Source organism: Phalacrocorax carbo, chromosome 23, assembly GCF_963921805.1.
Source record: "Phalacrocorax carbo chromosome 23, bPhaCar2.1, whole genome shotgun sequence".
Taxonomy (NCBI): domain Eukaryota; kingdom Metazoa; phylum Chordata; class Aves; order Suliformes; family Phalacrocoracidae; genus Phalacrocorax; species Phalacrocorax carbo.
In genome coordinates this window covers 7605198-7629039 of record NC_087535.1, presented here as the reverse complement: position 1 = coordinate 7629039, position 23842 = coordinate 7605198, and the positions used below count along the sequence as shown (strand labels likewise).

At 45.7% G+C, this 23842-nt stretch overlaps 1 protein-coding gene across 2 annotated transcripts in view; it reads right to left on the bottom strand.

Moving 5' to 3' along the window:
• MAGI3 (membrane associated guanylate kinase, WW and PDZ domain containing 3) overlaps positions 1-23842 on the bottom strand; it is a 74751-nt gene that overhangs the window by 33628 nt on the left and 17281 nt on the right. For both annotated transcript variants that reach the window (XM_064472051.1, XM_064472052.1), the window contains exons 2-3: positions 2655-2771; positions 645-764 (exon numbers count right to left, since the gene is read on the bottom strand). In XM_064472051.1, the coding sequence (XP_064328121.1) occupies positions 645-764; positions 2655-2771 (237 nt within the window). The remainder of the gene's footprint in view (positions 1-644; positions 765-2654; positions 2772-23842) is intronic.

The window sequence follows — 23842 nt, the reverse complement described above, 5'->3', positions numbered from 1 at the left end:
TCTGACTGCCATTGAACCCCTTAGAACAAACAAACCAAAGCAAAGCAAAAGCCCATCACATGGTAGCAGCTCTGTGGCTCTTCTGGATAACCAGCTCCTGACGGTTCATTACCTTCACTGCGTTTTCCCCCATCACATTTACAAAAAGCAATGTTGCTACAGACCTTGACAATCTGGTCTAGCGCTGTTCAAATTTTCATTGCAAAATACCTTTTTTTTTTCCCCCCGCTGTATCAGAATTTCCATTGCCTTCTGTCCTTTCAATGCACACCTCTGAGAAAAACATGGCTGTTCTCAAAGGGTTAAACAAAATTGACTATGAATTCCATTGAAACAAAACTCTACCAAGCATAGACAAACATTTTCAGAATGCTTTGTCAAAAATGCAATTGGGAAAATTATCAGATTGCATTAAGACTGGTTAAAGGACAACTTATGATTTACTAGAGAGCTGCAAAACAAGACCATTCCTCCCCTCCACAGACACTGCAAAAATAGATTTAATATTGCCACGCTACTAGTGTAACGACCGTCAATGGGCAGGAAAAGCGACACCTCCTGGGTACAAGAGCTCCACTTAAACCAAGACACTGGATGTGAGTACTGGGTCCTTACTCCCATTCCATTAAACACCACCAACATACCATCATATGTTCCACTTTCCAGCAAGGCTCCACTTTCTTCCAGTGCTTTAAACTGCTCAACAGGAATGAAATTATAGTCTACCCCAGGGACTTCCCCATCTCTAGGAGCCCTTGTAGTGCCTGAAAAGACAGAGAAAACACTCTTGTAAGATACTTAAGGGCTGCCTGTTCCCCAAATGCCGCCTGCTGTACAATTCAGTAAAAACAATACGTCTCTGAATCTTTATACAATGATGATGTCACTCCAGTAAGGTAAGAGTTAGAACGCTGGTGAGCAAGTGAACAGTAATGTATAAAAACTAGGCCATCAAATTACGTAGGAATGACAGCCTGCTATTGATGAAGGAGGAGAGAGAAAAAAGCTGGGTGAGGTGGTAATTAGAGAGAATTCTTTCTTATGCTCAGTGAACCGAAAACACAGTCTGCGGAAGCAGGGGACGCCTGAGCCAGGCAACAGCAGTCTGGGATTCTGGGGAGCTGTTTAAGAGCTGTGGTGTTTTAACACGGCTGTAAGGGCGCTTGCTGCTTCTCTCCATTGTTTTCACCAGTACAAACCGACTAATTTGTAATGAGGTCAGCGTGACGAAGCACATTTGATTTTTGGGCCGTCAGATCCATACCTGGGCACAAACCCTAGTTTTTTAACCTTACAATTCAGAGCGTAATTCATCCGTACTCCAAACCCTAGCTATAAAGTAAGCTTTTTTCAAAGTAATCAGTAAATTGCTGTGTTAATGCAGAAGTTCTCAAAGTGTTAGGTCTATAAATACATGCCTCCCATAGTTATAATAGCTTAATTAAAACTCTCCTGGAAAGGACTCCACTGATTCATTACTGCCTATAACCTAACAGCATTTTAAAGGCATACGTCAATTTTTTCAGGCAGCAGCATGAACAAGAGCTGCTAGTAAACAAACTGCCTTTCACTATTATTATCTTTTAAGAAAGTCACAAACTCTTGGGCACGCTCAATACGACAACGATGCTAAATTGAGAACAGAATTCTTGAGTTACAAAAACACTGGTTGATGAACTTAAATTTTTAGTGCAATGAATATTTAAATACAACTGGTGATGAGCCTTTTTCACCAGTGAACCTTTGAGACAAAGTACAGGATGATCTTGTGGTAGTTCAGAAACGAAATGGCACAGAAGGGTGAGTAGCACTGACAGGACGTTTAAGGGTGAGAAGCAGCAACAGGATATTCGGCAGCTGTCAGAGCGCCCTGTACCTTGAATGGGGCTTTCTCTAAACCTCCACTCGTGGGAGCAGTACCTCTAGGCACCTTGCTAAAGGCCAGGTAACACCCATGCTGGTGGGGCCGAGGGATGCTAGCAGATGCTCAGAGCAGAAAGGCTGGCATAACTGATAAGACAGGTCCACCCAGATTCTCTAATTAATTCTTGCTGTGACACTGAAGTCCGTCCACGCGCTGTCCCTTCCTCTTCTTCTTGGGTCATGGATTCATCCTCCCTCTTGCCGCCACCTCCTTGTACTGTCTTCTCAGGAAGAGCTAACAAAGGTTCCCCTGCATCTTCTGTCATCGCAGGCCTTTCTGCATATAATCCCTCCTGCATCTCTCCTTCCAGCTGCACTACTCCGCCTAACGACTCTGAGCCTCTCGAGGGCTAAGTTTCCTCTTTGTGCAAAAAAACCCCAATGCATTGACAAAAATCAGGAGGTGTTTGCGCTGCTCGATCGTGCTGAGGAAGGTTTATTTCCCACGGTGGCTGTGGTGACTCTAACGATGACGACTGACAAACTTCCGATGAGTAAAACACAAACACTCCTGAAATACTCTGAGCTTTGAATGCTGAAGTTCTCGCTGTTTTGGCCGTACCTTTTCATTGCAACTTAAGATATTGAAACTACTCTAGCAAAGCCATTTACAGAAGCTCCTGCTGCAAGGTAAACTATAGACCAGGTGAGGAGAGAAGGCATTTAAAGCTCTCGACTTGTGTGACCGTTAGCAGGAACAGATCAAATGAGGCTGATCTTTACATACTTACAAGGGATGGTTCTCAAATAGAGATTGTCTCTGATCACTTGCTGGAGTTTATGGTCTATTGAGCCCTTCTGGAACTGAAGGCTCAAGTAGTGGCGCAAGTCTTTGTTGATGACTTTTCCTTGAAAAGCAACAGAAAAAGAATAACTTGTAAAAATTAAGCAGGATCTCAAACAACAACGGCATTTCACTGCTAGAAACGTTTCAAAAGAAGAAAGCAGCAGAAAGAGTTGGGTTGTTTTAAATGCAACAACCCAATGAATGGAAAAGCCATTCTATGCTACCAAAGCCTGACTCCCTGCTGGTGAAACTGGGATGGTGACTTTAAGCATAGCTGAGCAAAAACCATCCAACCTCAGTACCTCCCAAGCAAGACAGTGACAATACTCTGGAACTGTTTTGAAATCAATAAGAAGTATTATAATATAAAATCTACTGCCAAAATCAAAAGTCTCTACAGGCAGGAAGCTGCTTCAAAATATAGTGAAAATATTTTCTATTCAATTTACACCCACTGGTTAGGCACCTGAACTCAATATTTTGTCACATGGGAATTTGAATTCTTGATATTATAAAAAGAAAATATTTTCTTTTTAAAATACACTGCATGATAGAAAAGGGTTGGGGTTTTTTTTTTTTTTCCAATTATTCCTTTGCAATACTTCTGTCAGGTATCATTAGTGAATCTGTCACATCACTAGATAACCACGGCCCCTTCAGCACACAAATAACTGAGCTCTTGTATTATTGCTTCATCCTTCTGACAGAAGGCTACAAAACAATCTTTTGTACCCTGTCATCTTCCCAGAACGCACATTAAATAGGGTTCAGTGACCTTGATAAATTTAAGTTACGTACTACAGCAGAACACTCGGGGCTTTAGGGAAGACGACTCTTAGTCTTTGTCTTCAAAACCCAACCTAGGAGAAGGCCAGTAGCAGGCGTATGCTGGTGTGTCACAACAGCAGGAACACAAGCTGGAACACACAGCTGCTCCTCTTAACTTACGTCAGCAACAGGTTATGAAACGTATAAACCTGCCGTAGGAGTGATTCTGACGGGAGCCTCTGAAGCCTGCTGAGACCAGCTGCTGAAGAGACCACCTCAAAAGGCCCAAGAATGGAATGGGGCACAGACCCACATCAGTCTCAATACGGAGCTCACCTACACCTGAAACCGAGACTACTGTACTTGCGTGAAATACCAAATTTGGAAAAAAACCTACAAACTGAAACCACCAAAACCCAAACCACCCTTCCACCACCACTCACCAAGTTTTCCCAACCACATGTCACTGCTGCAAAGTCAGCATGTGTTTTGGTAAGTTTATACTTTCCCTTTCCCTTCCCCTTCTACCAAGTTAAGGGCAGATACACACCCTATATGTGTCTTTCAAATATAACCTTGGCTACCACCATTCTTTAACGGCAAACCATATTCCAGTTTGCACCCTTTTCCCTCCAGGCAAAACAATGGCATGCTGGAAAGTATTTAAAAGTGAAACCAAGATTACCTATCAGCCCTCTCTTCATAAAAGTCTGTGCTGCCCATAAATTAAGCAAAACCCAAACAAAACCACCCTAAGCCCTCGAGTAAACAAAGGAAAAGCCCACCACACGCATGTCGCCAGGAACACAGGCAGCACACTCACGCTTAACACAAGCCCTGAGCTCCACATGAAGGCCCTTTCTCACCCTCCTTTATTGCTGTCATTTATTTAAAAATTACGTCCAGGAACACAAAAAGCGTCCTACAGCGTTGAGGGGACACCACGCTACAGTCCCCACGGCTGTCCCCGAGTGGTACAAGCCATACAGTAACTCCCAGGAGCGTGGCTGGGGAGAGCAGCACTCCTGTTCCGCCTCCTTCCCGAACGCGGAACTCGCAGCAGCTCCCCCGGGTCCGACGCTCTCTGTTGTTATGACAGCGAGCCCCCAGCTCAATTCCCTATTTTGCCATCATGAGCTGTTCTTTATAAAACTTTGGAGTCGATTTCTGCAGCATAATGAGCAAAACATGTCATGGAAAATGAAAACAAATGGTGTAATCTCCAGCAAGAAAAATATTTTCCATTTGTTACTACAAATCGCTTTATTGTTTGTAGACAAGATGGTTTCTCAAGATTAAAAAATGTTTTACCACTAAAATGGCTCATCCATCTCCCTGTCAAAGCCAGATCTATAGCACTGCACTTCAACAATACAAGCATATTTCACTTAGGCAGATCAATACACGCGATTTCACTGAGGCAGATGAATCTGGTCGTTAGCTATGTTCAGAGCCTTGCATGCTGGAAAAACTTGGCAAGAGGTGAAAATCTGTACTGGATGTATAATCACAGAGACTTTATTCACTCATTCTACCCTCCTCATGTTTTAAAATTTAAAAGCTTATAAACCCTTTTCAATAAATATCAAATCAGTCAAAAAAAACCCCAAAATACCTAAAAGCAAAGCTGCCACTAAGGATACGCTGACATTGAGGGGTTAATCTTACCATTAAAACTTAAAGAATGGACTATACTCTGAGACCAAGACAACTAAACTGAAGATTGAAAGGGTTCCCTGGGGAAAACAGAAAAAAAGTCAAACAAAACAGTAGGCAGACAGAAAATGACAGAAAATCACATAGAGAATGATGTGCATTAGAAAGCAGAAAATAAAGTAAGGATGCTTTAGGCAACCTGCAGAGCTTGTTCTTACGCAAAAGCCAGATATTTCCGCCTTCAGGAGCTGAACATGCTCCTTTACATTGTTTCACACAGGCTTTTAGGGAAACCTCATGTATCAGACTCCCCGAAATGACCTAATAAATGTCGGGTTGGGGTTTGTTGTGCTGCTGAGCTGCCTCTGAAGGATGACACATGCCACGCAGGGACCAGTCGAGAGGAATGATGTACTTCATACCATTCAGGTTCTGCAAGATGAACAGGCACAAGCATCTTGTTTTCAGTTTTAATTTAAATTAACCACAAATGAACTGTTTAAATGAGAATATGCACACTGCAGTTCTGTAAGGAAAACTAAGTGCCTGCAGAAGAAAAAAAGGCTTGAGTACCACTGCAGCAGAACACAGCGCCGTGAAGGACAGAGGCAAGCGTGAACAACAGAGATATTGCAAAAAACAGGGGTAGTGGTCTTCATTTCTCTTGTCACCCCTCAAACCGCAATGGTAAAGTTGCCTTTGCTGCTGTACGTAAGCAGGATGAAGATAGCTGTTTATACATCCAACCTGTCATGGAAACACTGAAGTATATATACACTGCAATCACAAACAGATGACTATTGCTATGGGGCTACTTGAATTCAACACAAAGAACCCCATTTCTAAATTAGCAGTGTTGGTAAAACAGCAAATCTCAAAGTTTAAATATGGAAATAAATTCTAAGCCTTCCATCTGTGAAGATTTTATGCTGCTGCCCCATAATAAGACACAGCAAAACAGTGTCACAAGTGCATCTGGCTGATGCTCCCAGTACACAGAGTATCTGCGACATCCCCCACAAATCACTCTGAAGACCACGTGGAAAATCTCCATTTCGTTTTGACGCACATTTTATGCGGACAGACATAGGTGACAACTTCCTAGAGGTATGGCACATGGTATTCACTGCACTGTGCCGGGAGCTGCACTCCCAAGTTTCCATGCCAACACCTCCTACAGACAGTGGCATCTATAAGGCAACAAGGAGCTGCAATGCTGATGGACGAACGAATGAGTAAATGGTATTTTTCTTTCAAACTTTTCAAAAATACTTTACTGTTAATTATAAAAGCAATCCTTCAAAGCAGCAGCTTATTAAAAACATGAAACTTTCCTATTAAACTACATCATTCATTACTAGTGCTTACACTTTCCCTGTAGCATTTAGCACAAAAACATATTTTAAGGGAACGGATGTGAAAATGGAATTGCATTCCCTCATTCTTGGAGTACATTTTCAGAAAGGCTGTGTGCGGCCCCGGTGTGTTCCCCCGGCGAATTAACGGGCAATCCCCCCACGTTCGTGGCGGGCAGGGCGGCAGCCGAGGCCTTTGCCCAGGGGGGCAGGAGGGCGTCCCGGCCCGGGGAGCGGGGCGGGGGGCTCGGGGGGACGGGCCCGCAGGCCCCGCGCCCCCAGGCCTGCTCCCCGGCCCGCGGCCCGCCGGCGAGGAGCCGGTCCCGCGGCCGTCTGCCGCCACCTCCCGGCGCCGCCGGGCCGGGCCGCCCCGCGGGGCCGCCGGGCGAGCAGGGCCCGCCAGGGCGGGGCTGCCGGGAGAGGCCCCGGGGCCGGGCCGGGGCAGGGACAGAGCAGGCCGGGGCCCGGGGCCGGGCTCAGGCCTAGGCCGCGATGCAGATCTGCTGGGGGATTCCGAGCCTAAGCGGCCGGTTGCTGCCCCGCTCCCCGGACCCCCGTAGCCCGCCCTCGGCACCACGGTCCAGAGCGCTTTTTTAAGTGTTACAGAATGAAAAACGTGCAGATGAGATGCTGCTGCACGATTTTGTTTTCTCGATGGGAACAAAGCAGAGGAGAAATGTAAACAGCATTTCATAATGTAAATTCAGAATTCCATACATGTAAACAGCGTTTCATACCGTCCGCGGTTACCCTCGGCTGCGTGATGTGTTACATAAGCAGAGGTTGCAAAAGGCAACCCGGAATATGAAAATTCCATGTGAAACACAAAATGAGGGCTAATAAAACAGCTAAATGGCTTTGCTCAAAAGCGGCTAACTAAAATAGGAATTATCAGGGTTGATCAAGTGGAAAACAGTTACTGTTTAATTAAAACTAGGCTATCAATACATGAACTAAGATTAAGCCATCTTTCAACGTGACTAAGCAAAAGCCATTTAAAGAAACGTTCAGCTACACAAAGCAGATATGTTGCATTAGGAGGCCAAAGTTATAATTAGTGTGCAACACATTAGCTTTATGATATTCCTCAGCAACTACTCACATGATAATTTAACACAAGTTGCAGATCCAAACACATGCATTCGCTGAACACAATAAATTACTTCTAAAAGCATACAAGAGAATCAACCATATTCACAGAATATGGAAAAGATGGAAAAGCCCAGCAGTAACACAGCCTTCAGTACTTGCACTGCGACGCTGCCCACCTAGCAAATACATACCTACGCTCTCAGTGCAAGAAACGCGTGGGAGGTTTAAATTCTTCCAACTAAATTAAGAGACGGCAGCATTTTGACAATGTCCGATCCAGTCAGCAGGTACAGTTTTGCTCAGCTTGTGGGGCAGAAACCAACAGATTAGTGTGCAGAGCATGCTTCTCCCTCCAGCGGCCCCAGGGCCGCTGTGGAGGGGGGCCAGGACTGACAGCGCTGCTCGGCAGCTCGCACCCCGGCACTATGACCCACCCAGGGCTCCACGGACACGCTCCCGCTCAACACCTCCCTGTCCCTCTTCCAGGTATAATGGGCACAAGAACCTAAGTCTGGACCCTGCCCGTTAGAGAGGGGCTCCCAGGAGAATTCAGGCCAATAAGGAAGTCGAGATGCCGACCACGTCTGGGCCAGCAATCTGCCTGGGAACAGAGATCCTGGTCCTATTACAGGCTGAGCTGCACTCATGGTGATTTCTGCTTATTCACTTGGTACCTGCTGCTTCTTCAAAGAGCAATCAAGCTCACCATCAGGTGAAGCATCACCTTCTAAAAGACAAGGAATACGATCGCTGTGTTCAGCTCTCAGGACTCAATAAGCACCTATATGCCATCCACGATAACAAGCTGCTTTGGAGTTACGTCGCTGCAAGGATGTTAGAGGACCAACAGCAGAGAGTCATCGCAGAAATGTGCCATGTACACTTCTGCTCGCTTGCCTTTTAATGAGACTCAAACAGCAGTAGGTCCACACTGCTCTGCTCCCGAAGTCTAAATTAGTCATGTCTTTTGATCGCCAGATCCGACATCAGAAAAGGCCAACCTTTGACTAATTCAGGGGAGATTCTCCAAAGGGCCATAGCAGGCAGGTCGCTGGCTCGGATACCGTGAGGGCATCTTGATTTGCTGTATTGCTGGTAGGTAGCGACATTTGTCTGAAAACAGAAATCTCTCAAGAGACAGATTTTCCTCTGACCAGGAACAGAACAGACAAGGTAAAGAATGAAACTTGATTTCCCAGAACAAACGTGGAAGAAGAGCCAAACACATGAGAAACTTCTTTTTGCATTTGAAATGCAAATTATATATGTTACAAAGACAAAATTAAAAAACCCTCAGATTATTAAAGGGCATGAAAAAGGAGCAAAAATACATTTTAATCTGTTCTGGCCATACTGGCAGACTTCTCACCTTTCTCCCTCAAGCCAGGATTGTTTGTAGAGCTTTGGGTTGAGAGCAGACCCACAGACACCAAGAAGCAAACTCTTCCGAAATTACTGATGCTGTTATCAGCAAAGGGAGAATCGGGGAATGACTTGGGAAAGTTGTTTGGTGAGGAAAGGGAAAGTCCTGAGGATGAGAAGCTGATGGCGCAGATGAAACTGACTGGACTATTTGGGAATACAGATAGGTGTCAGAGGAGGTATTACGATGCAGAAAAATGCTGCAGGGAGAAAATACTTTAAAAATCTATTTTTTAATCCTCAGTATGAAGTCTCACAAAAGCTTTCAAATATTCATTAAGAGAACCTCACTGAAGCCTGCTCAGCTGTGTGAATTTCCCTCTACTAAATGTCTGCAGAGAATAAATTATTTGACTGAAGACGGGCAGCAAAGGTACTTCTATTAAGCCACGCTGCACTCGGCAAGCAACACACGAGCGTCCCCCCAAAAAAATCTCAGACAATGTGAAACTGTGCGGACTGGAGCCACTGGCACAGAGGCAGCATCAGCTGCGACACGACCGTGGCAACGGCAGAGACAGCCCAGGTTTAGGTGATGAACGTACATAGAGGAGCGAGAGGCTGAGGACCAAGAGAGCAAACACCGAGAGAGGAGAGAGAAGGAGAGATGCGGCCTCGCGCGGCGTCTGTGTGCAGAAAATACAAACCAGCCTCGTTACACAGTTCTGGATGTTATTCCAGCATCTGGAGAAAACGTGTTATAATGAAGGAAAAAAAATAGTATTTGAGAAATTATCAAAACTTCTGGGCAAAGGACATTTTGAGAGAAGTCCTTTACACCTTCTTCCTTTGAGATGAGCTTTTGTACACTGCCCTGCCAAGCACATCCCAGCTTTCTGAAAGCTTGGAGAAGATTGCTATCTATCTGCTTTATTTTACCATGCTTTTTAATTGCATCAGAAAGGTAGCTAGGAAACACTAGCCCTATGAAAATCGTTATCCTCCTGCATGCCAGTGTCCTACGGAGATGGATTCAGGAGAGATCCAGAAGCAGGTCGGGCAAACCCGACCTCCTCTGGGTAATCTCAAGCTGTCCTGTGAAATACATCCAAGAACTGGACATCTAACAAATACTGAAGAACTACGCAAATAGCCACATTTACAAGACTGATTTTACAAATCCCTACCATATACACAGAGTACACAGAATTGTGTAGGTTAGAAAAGACCTTTAAGATCATGGAGTCCAACCATAAACCTAACACTGCCAGTTCACCACTAAACCATGTCCCTAAGCACCACATCCAAACGTCTTTTAAACACCTCCAGGGATGGGGACTCCACCACTTCCCTGGGCAGCCTGTACCAATCCCTGACAACCCTTTCAGTGAAGCAATATTTCCTAATATCCAACCTAAACCTCCCCTGGCGCAGCTTGAGGCCATTTCCTGTTGTCCTATCACCCACTACCTGGGAGAAGAGACCAACACCCACCCCACTACAACCTCCTTTCAGGTAGTTGTAGAGAGCAAAAAGGTCTCCCCTCAGCCTCCCCTTCTCCAAAGAAACACTCCAAGGACACCAGACCAACCAGTACAGGTGGGAAGTCCCGGAGCATCAGCACAGAATGAAGGAAGCGGGACTGGAGGAGACCTTGCCGACAAGAACAGGACCTGCCCCGAGCATCGGAGGAAGGAATTTCATTTCTCCAAGGAACACAACTAATCTGTAAACTTCTAACTACAACAGCAAATCCTGCTTCTTTGTACTGAAGAGAAATCATGGTGCAAAGCATTTGCAGATTACATGCTGTGAAATAAAGGCTGTTAAGTGGCTAAATGTTACTAGTATCAATCCTTTTTAAGAGAATTGAATTAAGGATCTTTCATGGAGTTGAACTATGGCTGTGTCATTAAAGATATTCTGCAAATTCAGAAAAAGTAAAGGGTAAGTATGTCAGATTCATCTAATCACATTAAAATGATAGACCCAGAACAATTCATAGAAGAATTTACATAGAGTCTGTTGTACACAAATAAAACCTCATGGCACTTCATAATCCATTAAACCAGACTCATTTACTAGTTGAAAGCCAAAAAATAGTAGAAAGGTTTACTTTGAAAGGCTTGTTTCATTGCAGTTTGTTACATGCTGTCCAATAAATTCTTGGTAATATATTCATATTTACAGAAATTATGGCAGAGATAAGCCTTCCAGAATTAACAAACCATTTACCATAGCATTCAAAATACTGAAAGTGTGTTTTACAGTGCTTCTGAAATACATGAAAAACTTTCTCCAAATTTGAGAAATAAGGTTGCCACAAACCTCATTAGAGTATGTACATCCCGCGTCGCTTTGGGGATCTCCTTATGTTTACTAGCAATACAAAATACACTCAGAAAACACCAGTAACTGCGTTTTGACTTTTTAAGCCTACAGAGTTAGGAGATTGCTCATCACTAGAACTGATCAAAGGGGCGATCAACACAAGCCTTTCCAAGATAATGCCTTAAGACCTTAAGTCAAGGTGGTGACTGATTCAGGGAGACAAAGTTTCTCAGTCCTCCTTCTTGAACATCACAGCATACTGTGTTGCACTGTTCCCTTGAAATCTCACAGGGCTGGAAGTTTTTCTACCACTAAACCAGCCCACTGTTGGTAAACCCCTGCAAAAATAACTTGGCTTTGTGTTTGCTTGTGAACTTCATCACTAAAGCATTTCAAGTTTTGAAGACAACTAAAATATGCTTTGGAAGACACATCCCCAAACACTCTTTAAGAAATACAAAAAGCATTGGCAAATCATGCGTTGTTTACTCTGAAAAACACCAGGAGCTGAGGACAAGAGATGAAATGTAAACAGCGGGAGCCTGTATGCAATCCTCCAGGTTTTTATTTTTGGCAATGTGGAAACAGCAAAGTCAACTGTAACAGAAACCTCTAGATTGTGGATATCCATGGCCGGGTTCCTCATCTACCATGGAAAAAAAAAGTATCTATTGTTTAGTGCAGAAGGAAGAAGAAAGAAAATATTGGCAGAGCATAGATGGCATTTAGATGGAGTCTTTCAGCGCCATTTGGTTGGTGTATGAAAATAACACTTGTTACCCACTAACAATTGCCTCCGTTTGCAAATAGATGCATCACAGTTGGCTGACTCTTGGAAACGAAGAATAAGGATCCAGTACTGTGAAATCAAGAGGTTTTCAACAGAGGAAAGAAGCATCTTCTACCACCTACGCTGAGCTCATCGCCCCCAGTTCCAGAGCCCAAAACGGCTGTGGGCAGGGTGGGGGTCACCCCCCAGCACCAGGAGGGCAGCTCCCATCTAACCAGAAACAACAACAAACACAGCTTTTCTTTAAAACACCTAAAGGCAGAAGCATTTAGCTCGCACGCCAGAACACATACTGAGCAAGGCCAGCGTCAGTAAAGCTCAAGGGCAAAGCCCAGGGCTGTGGGGCTCAAGAAGCGCACGCGCAGAGCTCCCGGCAGATGGGCTGCCCCTTCCCTCCGATCTGCTCCTCGGGCACCGCCGCAGCCGCACAAGGGCCTGCGGCCGGCTCACACGCGGCGGGACGGTCACACCCGCCACTTCAGAACCGCAGAAAAAGTTGTAAATTAAGACCCATATTTAGGACTACAATAGATAAAGGCTCCACTGGACTCAAAACCAAGTAGCATTTTGCAGCAATGCTCTTTCAGTTACAAGACTCTCCTTCATCACAGCCTAGCACAATCTCATGAAGAGGTATTTACCTTTCCATGAACATAAAGTATATACATTTAGTGGAGTTAACAGGAAATGAAACATACATGTAAAAAAGCAAAAAGATCAGGACACTGAGAGATGATGAGAAACATTGGCAATTACTGGTGGACCACACAGCCAGTTCATTATTTTCCAATGAATGCTACTTTTCTTTACCTCCTCATGTTTACAAACATTGTCAGCCTACGTACGATTTCTGTGGAATGACAGCAGACGTCATTTTAAGTCGGTTTTGTGCGAGGCACTGGTAGCAGAATAGCTTGCATGGCCTAATATATTTTCTGCCTACAACCATGAAGATTTTAAAAATGAAATCCTTCGAGTGAAGAAGTTCAAACTTTCAGATGCCAGCTTCAAGCATACTAATATCTGATATGATTATAGTAATACATCGCACGCTCACAAAAATCCATTAACCATGGAATACAGTCAGGAGAATTACCAATGGGCAGGGTTTTCTCTGATAACGCCAAGTATTTTAATGTACCATTATTAAATAGGAGAACGACAAGGCACAAAGAGCTGTACAGCTGTTTCTGATCTAAGATCAGACACTGAAGGAGATATGAGTAGAACTCAAATGATTTAAAATAATGAATAGGTTTCAAATAAAATGCAAACATAGCCATTTCCTTCAACTTACCAGTGGTGAAGAAAAATGCAAAAGAATTTTCTGCAAGAGAGAAGTCTGACCTTTTATATTGTATATGGAGACTTTCCTCTCTTTATTTTGGTATTTTCTTGAGAAGTGAAAAAAAGCACTGAACAGATCAACAATCTTTTGCCTATTTATAAAGATTTGCTTTATTTTCAAGAGATACTTAAATTCTTTACTTTCCTCAAGATCCTTCCCCGCACTTCACTGGGAGGCAGCATGTATCCTACTTAATTTATGGGAAAGATGGAGCTGTTTACAGCTTTCTGAAACAACTGAGACTCACTGCAGAGAATTTGGGTTTAATTACCATGGGGTAGTACCTAAAAGCAGAGATATACTCTGCTCTCAGCTCACAGACAGCATTTGGATTTTGATACTGTTATGATTGCTGGGGGAAGGGTCAGTGAAAAGTGTCTGTGCTGAAGGTGACCCCTGAGACATCACCGCTCACACACCAGGCGATGCTGTCCTCCGTGCAGGTCGGCAGGGAGAGGCGTCCCTCCCTCTGGCTCCGGCTGCAGCTGCTCCTTCTCCTCACCTCCACCGCCACCCTGCTCGTCCCTGTCCTCCCTTTGTAGCAGTCCCCACAATGCTCCACCTGCTGAAATGGCACCATTTCCCTCTCAAACAGGATGTGTTTGAATGGACGGTAACATGAATCCAGATCAACTGCGCACGGTAAAGCCTCTGCCACTGCCAGGTTTAAGACAAAGACAAGGATTTACAGGGATATCTGGAAAGCTCGCTGAGCACAGCCTGGGAGCTTGAAACGCCTCACAAGAAACTTAGATTTTCGAAACCTAACTATGCCTCCCAAAGTAAGAGAGCAACGTAAAGCACGAGAGCCAGCAGGCTTTTGACATCGCGACAGTAGATGAACACAAACACACTGAGCAGGGCAGAATAGGGTTTAATCGAACCACTGTGCAGGTGATGGAGCCTATAGGGCGACATACAAACGGGCTCAAACATGTTAAGAGAGTGTGTTACAACAACCTAAAGGGTCAAAACAACGATTAGAATTTGTAATTAGCAAACATGTTCAAAAAAATAAAAATACAGGGTTGTTTTAATAATAGCACTGACTACTTTAGTAAGGCTTCCTAATTATGCACTCAATCACTCGCTGAGTGTTAATCACTGCGCAACTCGTGGCACCTACAGAGGCTGTCTGGCACGAGCAGTGTCTGTCACTGCAACGCTCATGCCGTAGAGTCAAATACAGACACTGGAGCCATGAAATGAGTGTCCTCTGTAGCTGTCGTAGGTTGCAGTAATACACAAATCATTTAGTCTGCTCTTAATTGAGCCGACACAGCACTGGAGCACTCCAAAACAAAGATCAGTAACCCGAACAATAGACGTGATTTTCCTCAGGGTTACTACAGCTTGTTTTTCCCGATCTGCAAACAATCTTCCATTCATTCCCTTAAATTTACAATGCGATGTTTTAGTTTATTCACACGAGAGAAAATGATTTACTGAGACAGTAAACAAACCAATTTGCTCTAGGAAGCACAATTAACATACACAACTGAACAAAATGTTACTTGAGTCCCAAAACTGTTCTAATATTAATGCTTCCCTTTGATAATCTGCAGCTAATGTGCAAATTCAAAGTTACTGACATTTAGTAAGTATTGTTTCAACAGGGGTTGTTTTACAAGGGATTCCACGCAGGGCACTTGCAGGTTAAGCTATTGTAATGCTCGGCAGAAATTGTTTGCCCTTGCCTTTGCCCTAACATAGCACTGCATTTCAGACACTGACGTGCGCATAACGTACCGTATCTTATTGCTTAGGCAGCGTGTAGTTCTATAGAATGACACATTTCAGTCACATCCCCAAAGAAAAACGTCCTTGCAGCTGCTCCGTGTTACACAAGCCATTTAATCTGCTTGGGACTTGGCACTGGTTTCCCAGCATAAGGGTACATGTTCACATGCCAAGACCTCTTTTTTTTTTTTTTCAGTGTTCTGATTAGAATAGAACTTATGCAAATCATAGACAGTTTTATTTTTATCCTGCTTTCCATAGGAAGCAAGACATGCAATTACACTCTGCATAATTTCTAGGCCCACTAACCTATTTCAGCCTGGAGTTTGGCAGAGCGGGAGCCTGACAAAGATACTATATTCACAAAGACGCTGTATGTCTGTTCTCCTGCAACAGAACAAACCTCTTGGGTGAGCCACCAACACGGGCAACAGAAAACGTTCAGGGCAAAGGCATCCTTCAGCTGTGTCCGTGAGTGGTGGCGCGAGGTCCGTCGTAGCCCATAAACCAAGGTCACACAACAGCAAACCGGGCCCATCCCGCTTCGCATCGCCTCCAAGTACAACAGTTCTTAAGCGCAGTTCGTTCCCACGTGCTGGCCCGTGCGGACGCGCCATCGACGGGCGTTCTGGCACGCAGCTCTGTCGGGCTCCTCTGCCCCACTTACTGCGGGACCCCGAGCTCCAGCCAGGGCGGGGACCCCCGAGCCCTGCACAGACAGGTAAAGGAGCAATTCCTGCTCCGGGGAACAGAGTCATTATGCAGTTTTTACGAAGCAGTCGGAGCTTCTCGAACCGGCTTTTCAAGGAGCTCGGGAAATCCCAGCACTCCCAGAGGCGGGCCGCAGCATTCCTGACGGACAGCTTGCGCTTCACCAGAGAGAGGCAGTTCAGCAGTAAATTCAAGCTGCAGATCACACAGCTGTGCCTCACCGCGCTCCCAAGGACTCCCAGGACCTTCAAACCACCAACATCTAAGTGCTAGGTCAGCACTCCTCTGCAGCAAGTTAACAGATGTGCCGTGTCACTGCGGTATTGATTAGAGACATCTCAAAGTTAAATTGGAAAACACCCCCCTCCCAGCTCTCTCTGTGCAATACGGACAGTCAGCAAAATCCCTGCGGCTCCAGATGTGCACTGGCCGTGACTAATGTTAATGCCTGACTCATACGGAGTTCACACGGCAATTCTGCTACAACAGCTAGCGATCGGGGGCGCGCCAGCGTGCACCGCAGTGCTCCGGTAAGCAGCGGCGGTGAGGTCCCTGCGGACAGCCCCGGCAGCGCCCGCGGGAGCCACGCAGCGCCCGCGAAGGCTGCAGAGTGTTCCTCGCAGATACCTCTTTGCACAAGCGCTGCCGGAAGGAAACAGGGTTATGTTCCTCAGATTTTTCAACACGTTTCTCAGCAAAAACAAGCTTGATACAGAGAAGTTATCAACATGACATTTTAAAGGACTGGTGTGAACAGCACCGCAACCTGTAGCTTGCCTAAAGTCACACCTTTTCCTAAAAAGAATATATGAAAAAGACTTTCTCAAAACACAACCTACGAAACACTGTTTAGTATCAATTGTGGCTAAGTTATATCCTTAAGGGAATCTTACAAAATAACAAATTTTCCCCAGAAGGCCTCTGAGAATGTACTGGACACCCATTATACGGTTTTACAGTAAGTGTGCCCCAGTCACTGCACTGGTACTCAGTAAGCCAAAAGAAAGAAAAAATAATTCAAGATCCACCAACATTGTTGAAAATACTTCAAAAATATTCCCATTCAGAAAACAAGGAAATTCTCCCTTTCACCTGTATGAAGGTGCCAGTCAAGTGACTTTTCCACCACTTATCTGGCACTACATCTACACGTGAAAAGTACAACAAAGGAGCCAGGAGCCTCGTCCCAGCTACCTACGGAACAGGGTCAGCTACAGGCGAAGCGCATCAGGAGGCGCCAGCAAGCTCCCGCCTTGCCCACAGAGACCGAGCACGCGTTATCAGTCACACGCCCACGAATCTCCCTGGTTTCACTCAGTGAACTACAATTTTGTTATAACTTAATTTTGCAGAGAAGCTTGTGTTTGTGATCTTAACGGCATGCTGTTGTTGAAGTAATCACATAAGGAAAGAACATTTCCCTCTGTGTTGAGTTAATCATCGTGTAATATTAAAAATGAAAGGAATTTATCTTTTCCCTTGCACAGCATATCCTATTATTTCATCACTATTCATTTAATAAGATTTATTTTCAGTTATGGCACCCAGGATTTTCAATTAAATATGAAACAGTGCTTTCTAAGACGAGCAAGTGTGAAGAGCTAGATCCCAGCACAGAGGAACCACTCAGCCTTTGAGATTCAGGTACTTCCCAGCAAAGCACAGGCACGAAGTGGGGTTGCCCAGGCAGCCCCAGCGCATCCCGTCACCGCGCTTCACCGCAGAAACCCAGCCCCACAGCAGGGGGGTCAGAGCCGTCGCCCTGGCGCAACCGCCTCGAAGGTGCCGATTCACGAGCTCCAAAGCACGTCGTGGGAGCGGCGTAAGTCGCCACCACCGAAAGCTACAGAAGAGCTGTCAGAACAGCGGCGTGCTCACCTCCCCGCTTTGGCGTATTGATCTACATTTCTAACGGCCTGGGGCAGCTGGGGCTGACGTCTGCCGCCTTGTTGCTTGTGCTCCAGGAGAAGCGAGGCAAGAGAGGTACTTGGGGCCCGAAACTGCGGTGAGCGGCGCGGCGAGCACCCGCCTGACCGAGCGCGGTCTGGGGACCCAGCAGCTCCCGCCTGGTGGTCAGCGCTAGGTTTGAGGAAGTTTCCGCATTTCCAGCTAGCTGTGCCCCGTGTCTGCCGTCCGACTGCACGTGCTTGGCGCGCTCCAGAGCGCGGCACGAAGAGGTTCAGGCACACCTCATCCGAACAGGCTTCCAGCGCGGAGGTGGGCTCCTCAGCCTTCCCGCTCCTCGAGATCAGGTCTGCGCAACAAACGTGCGGTGACCCGGGGCAGGCTGGCTTTAACAAGGTGTCATCGAGATAAAAGAGTGCATTATCAACCTAACTTGAAACGCAATTATGAAACCACCCATTTGCTGCAGCGATTCAGCCAACGTAATATTTTAGCAGATGAGCCTGCTCTGAAGTATAAGCTTCATTAGGCTTTAACTGATTACATCTCCTGTCCTAACCAATTGTTCATAATTTATTTTTATGGTCATGCAGGCAGAGAATTTGCAACGTAAAGTAGGAACCGCTACATTGATGCAAGGCAATGCAGTACCTTTAAATTTACAGGAGGATATAGATATTGAAGACTTGCAATTTACTGAAAAAATTTGCTTCATTATTGTTCCCACTCCAAAACCTTCCATAAATAAAAGCGTTTGGACCCTGGAGGACTCAGGAAAGAAACGTGGGTGAACTAAAAGCGATTTAGTAGATCAAACAGTTGAACAATTCCTATCCTACAGATTAAGCACACGCAAAATCACAAAAATAGACACAACTCCATTCTAAGTACAAAGCTCAACTATTAGATTCCTATAAAAATAGCCTATTTTTATTTTTTACCAAAAAGTACAATTATTATAACCTAATTAGATATTTTCTCTCTAGAGCAACACTAGCAGCAGCAAAAAAATCAAAAAGATTCAGTTGCACTGCGTACATTTGAGTGCCCATTGCAACGCTTGCTTTTTTCCCATAAATGTATCTACTGAACTGAGAATTATCGGAATATTTACCGTACCGATTTAGTTTCGTACCAAGTGGTAAAGGCAGAGGAGGTTAGTCGAGAGCCGCGCTGAGGCTCAGCCACGACGCAGACCCTCCTGCCCCAGGCTGCGGCCAGCGCCGTAACCTGGCGCACTGCAAGAGGCCCTGGAGCACCGCACCGGCGGGGAGCACCGCACTGGCGGGGAACCCCAGCCCGCCCAAAGGATGTTTCCTGCGCACCAGCCGTGCAGCCCCCAGACCCCGAGCCGCTGCCGCGCAGCCCCCAGACCCCGAGCCGCTGCCGCGCAGCCCCCAGACCCCGAGCCGCTGCCGCGCAGCCCACCCAGACCCCGAGCCGCTGCCGCGCAGCCCCCCCAGACCCCGAGCCGCTGCCGCGCAGCCCCCCCAGACCCCGAGCCGCTGCCGCGCAGCCCCCAGACCCCGAGCCGCTGCCGCGCAGCCCCCCCAGACCCCGAGCCGCTGCCGCGCAGCCCCCCCAGACCCCGAGCCGCTGCTGGATGAGCAACACAGACACGCGAGGGAACACCCAAGGAGGTGCGATGTTGTGAAGAGACTGAAGCAGACTCTGCAATGTAAAGGGCGTACGTGGAGCGAGAGCTCTCACGGGTCAGAGGCGAGGCCCATGTCTAACCACGTCGGTCATCACAAAGCTGCTAAACTGAAACAGCGTCGTTACAGGAACCTTCCCACAGCTGCGCCTCCTACCCCAGCATTTCCTGGGAACAAGTGACTACGAGCCTATCGGAGACACAGCTGAGCTTTTTAGACGATAGCTGCTTTGAAGAACCTTAACTAATTAGTACAATTACATCTTGTTGTTTTCCATATGCTGTATGCCGTGTACATGTTTCTGACATCTGACAAGAAACAGCATTTCACTGGGAATGATTGGGTTCTTCATAATATAATTAATTTAAATTAGTTTACTTCCTTGGGCAGAAACTTACTGTCTGCATAAATGCCAGTGCTCTGGATCAAAGTTCACCACGGAATTTACTGGCAGGATTATAGAAAAAAAAAAAAAGTTTTTGCTTGAAACATAATATTAACTCAATTATTTGGCAAACTACTTGAAGTACAAAGAACAATCCAGAAGGACAGTATTTGTAAGCAGTAGTAAAATTAACAGGACAGATCTATACTGATGTTTTTAAATTTTATTATTTGCATATGGTCTAACATTGTGAAGTTTCTTAAGAAAGTCCAAAGCCTGCTTACATTTTACAAGTTCTTAACGATATCATAAATTATGTTAGCCAATGTGCCACGCAGAAGTATACACAGGGTACATCCAGAGTAGCCCTACAGAGGAAAGCTGCAGTACTCGACACTTTGTCCTAATACTGAATGAAAAACCCCGCCATCCTGAGTATTTTAAGACAGCTGCTCATCAAAGCCTCCGAGCACACGATCCCACCTCTGGGCTAAAACCCGAACCCAGGCACCAAGCAACCAGACACGCAGCGGGGGCAAACGCAGCTCCTCGGCCCGAGCGCAGACCAGCACCGGCGGCATCCGTGGAGGCGCCGGCGGCGGGGGAGGCTGCCGAGCCCAGCGGGGAAACGCCTCCCGGCAGAGGGGTTTGTGCCTTATGCAGGTGATATGCACGTGACAAAACCAAATAAAATTACAAAAATTAAAATCCTTACACCTCCTGTTACATTATCAGAGAAGCGTTTCCAGCATCTTGTGGACAACATCATGTTCTCATTCTTTCTGTCAGTCCCCGCACTGCCCTAACGGTACCCAGCACGTGTGAACACGATTGAACCCGTTGCACCACGGAAGCAGCTTTTTTCAGAAGAAACAGCCAGTGAGCAAGACAAAACCAAACCCAACCAACCCACCCCCAGTCAACAACTCTTCCCTTTCAGGAGCTCCCCACATCCTTACACTCCCAGCCTGACCCAATCTAAACCTGCCCCCACGGGCACGTCCCGCGGGGCTGTGCAGAGCGCCGCAGCCACGTCCAGCTCACAAAGCCACCCTGTGCACGCACGGATCAGCACTGGACTTGAAAATCCACGCGCCTTCCCGTCATCTGCCTGCATGAAAACATGCCTGAAACCAGCCACACTGCCAGGGCGGCTACTGTAGAATCTAAATGTTAATTCTGTATTTTGTAGATACATCTTTGCTCTAATAAATCCCCTTATAGCCACGTGCTGAAAAGCAGCGTGCACAACTTACACGCTTTCTGCAGATTTACTCTTCAAACTGTTACAACCTGTGATGAGTAACTTGTCAGAAAAACACGGTTGTGCTATCTTGTTGGACAGCAGGAGCAAGAAGGGCACTGCAGGGGGTAAAAAGGGAAGGATGACGGCATTCACAGCCTAGCACTAATGAGAGAGATAAAAAAAAGCAGCATTGCAGAGAGGGCAGACTGCTGTAACTGCAGCCGCAGCTCTAAATTATATAGCCAGAAGGTCATAACGATCTTTAACTTCCTCCTTTGAACGCACTCACCCATAGATACAACAATGCCAACTCCATTCCAGTAAGAGAGTTAACCTTAAACTTTAAAAGTTAACTTTAAATGGCTGGCTGCCTTTTTTTTGTCAGCTCCCGTGCTTTGCCACCGTTGGCTAAACTTCTTCACGTAACAGCAGGTAAAAACTCCGCAGCACTAGTGATTATTTCCCTTTACTGACACTTTATATCCCTGCTGTGGGTCTCACATCATTCAAATTACAATTGCAGCCCATGCTTAGAAAACAGAAATGTTTTGCCAATAAAGGGTTAAGGACTCCTACGTCAGTTCAGCTGACCTTGGTGTGACTTACCCACAACACTGTCAGCTCTTCAGCACCACAGATGGTTGAACGGATGTTGCCAATGTTTTAAGTCCAGAAAATGCCTCTTTTTTTGTAAATTATTATTATTATTATTTCCTCATGCTGTGTTTACTGTTTTACACATGCCTCTGACTGCCAAGGAGTTGTTAACTAATCACCCTGAGATTCATTTTGTTAGTACACAGCTGGGTACTTGGTCATGCAACATCTGCTTCTCAGCATTTCTTCGTCTTCTTATCTATCGGTAGTTTGTAAGAAAACAATCTCAACGGAGTATGTCAGTCAGCATGTGGAAAAAGCAGCTGGTAAATGAGTTTATTAACTAACAGCTATTAATATGCAGACGTTCCGATTACTAATGAACCCCTGTATCTTACAGAAGAATGGAAAGCCTGGCTAGGGCAGACACGAAATAGGTAAGAGACATTCCTATTTCCTCATCGCAAGGCATTGATTAAAGATTGCTGCAGCTCAGGAGGAGAACATAACGGGAATAACGCACGCTCCTGGAGTCACCCATTCTGCAAGACCTGGTCTCCCGAGCAGTTCCACGTCTCGGAGCAGCCCGGGCCAAAGCCCAGCTCACTGCCCGTCCTGCGGAGGTGAGTCCTGGCCGCACGGCAGTGCCCGTCTCATCAGAACCGCCACGCAGAGAGCATCCTCACGCTGAGCTTGGCAGCGGGAAGGTGCATTTTGTAGGGTATTCCGGCAACCACTTACCAAAGCACCTCCTGATGCCTGACCGCAGGGTCACACGGTGGCCCACCGTATGGCCGAAGCCACTTCGCTCCCTCAGCCCCAGAGCCTGACACGCAGCACTCTCAGCAACTTTGAACTGAGATTTATTTGCTCCCTTTCCTCCGTGCTTTTATCCACCAAATATTATCAGGAGAAGCTTAAAAAATAAAAAAAGAGTAAAATTTCCAGATAAATTGTTTACAAGATAATCTTCTTTGAAGAAATGTTTCTGTAATAAAGTTTTCAGAACATCTGCACTTGAGAGACTGGCAGATTAAGAAAGGGCAGATAACCTGTTCATTAAACTGATAAATCTCGTTTTCATAACCAGAACTTACTGAACATTAAACAAAACTCGCTCTTTCATTGCTGCCTATGCAAATGACTAAGCACAGGCCACAGGTCAATTCTGGAGCAGATTAGGTTCTAGCTGGCACATGTTGGCTTTTGTTCATCTGTGGAGGGGTCATTCTGCATGAGGAACACGACAGCTGTATTTCCAATTATTTTTCGCTTCAGAACCACCTTCTGCTACTTTAAAATGTGCTGTAAACTAGAACTAGTTGAAGCAGAGACGAAAAGGACAGCAACTTCAAGCAAGATCACTGCCATTTTCATTTTTACTTTGTACTTTCCATCGTAAGAATGAGTCTATGTAAGCCACGTACAACCATACTTAACCTCAACGACCTGATTTTAGAAGGTCCTCGTGGGCCACGGCTGCAGTCAGATACAAACGGCGCACACCACTTCACTCGGGTTGGCTTCCAAGACACCTGCCAGCCCTTCTCTATGCACAATAAAAGGCCACAAAATTGACCTATCAGCAGGGAACAAGAATCAAAGTCTAAAGCACAGGGCAGAAAACAACTGCTCCCCGGCAGACGTCTGCAACAACTGTGCGGATGATAATCATTAGATTCAGTGATTAACTTCCACCAGTTGCTTTCAGATTAATTTTTGCCCCTGAAAGTTCAGCACAAGGTAGATGTTGTAAGCAAAATAACAATGTTTGTGCAGACTGAGACGGAAAGGGTCATCCAGTTACAATAATAAAAGTTTCACATTCGGAGCACTTCGCTCTCTGATTGCGATGCATTCAGCTTGGGAAGCTTGCCAGTCATCGTCTTTATGCAGCTGTCTCCAAAGGCTGGACTCATTTATATCTGCTTAAAGAGCTCACTAAATTCAAGACTGACACAGAAATGGAATTCTCATAAGAAAGCAGTTCAAATAAAAAGACAGCTTTGAAGGCAAAGCCAAATCTAATTTCTGTTCACAATTCACAGTCAATCAGAGGACAGCTATGGATGCAAACCCAACAGGAACACCCAAACTGACAGCACGGTAGTTTTTCCCTCTATTTATTGCATCATTCTCTTTTCTGTCATCCTTGTCTGACCGTATAGGTTCCGCAGTAACCTCTTTGAAA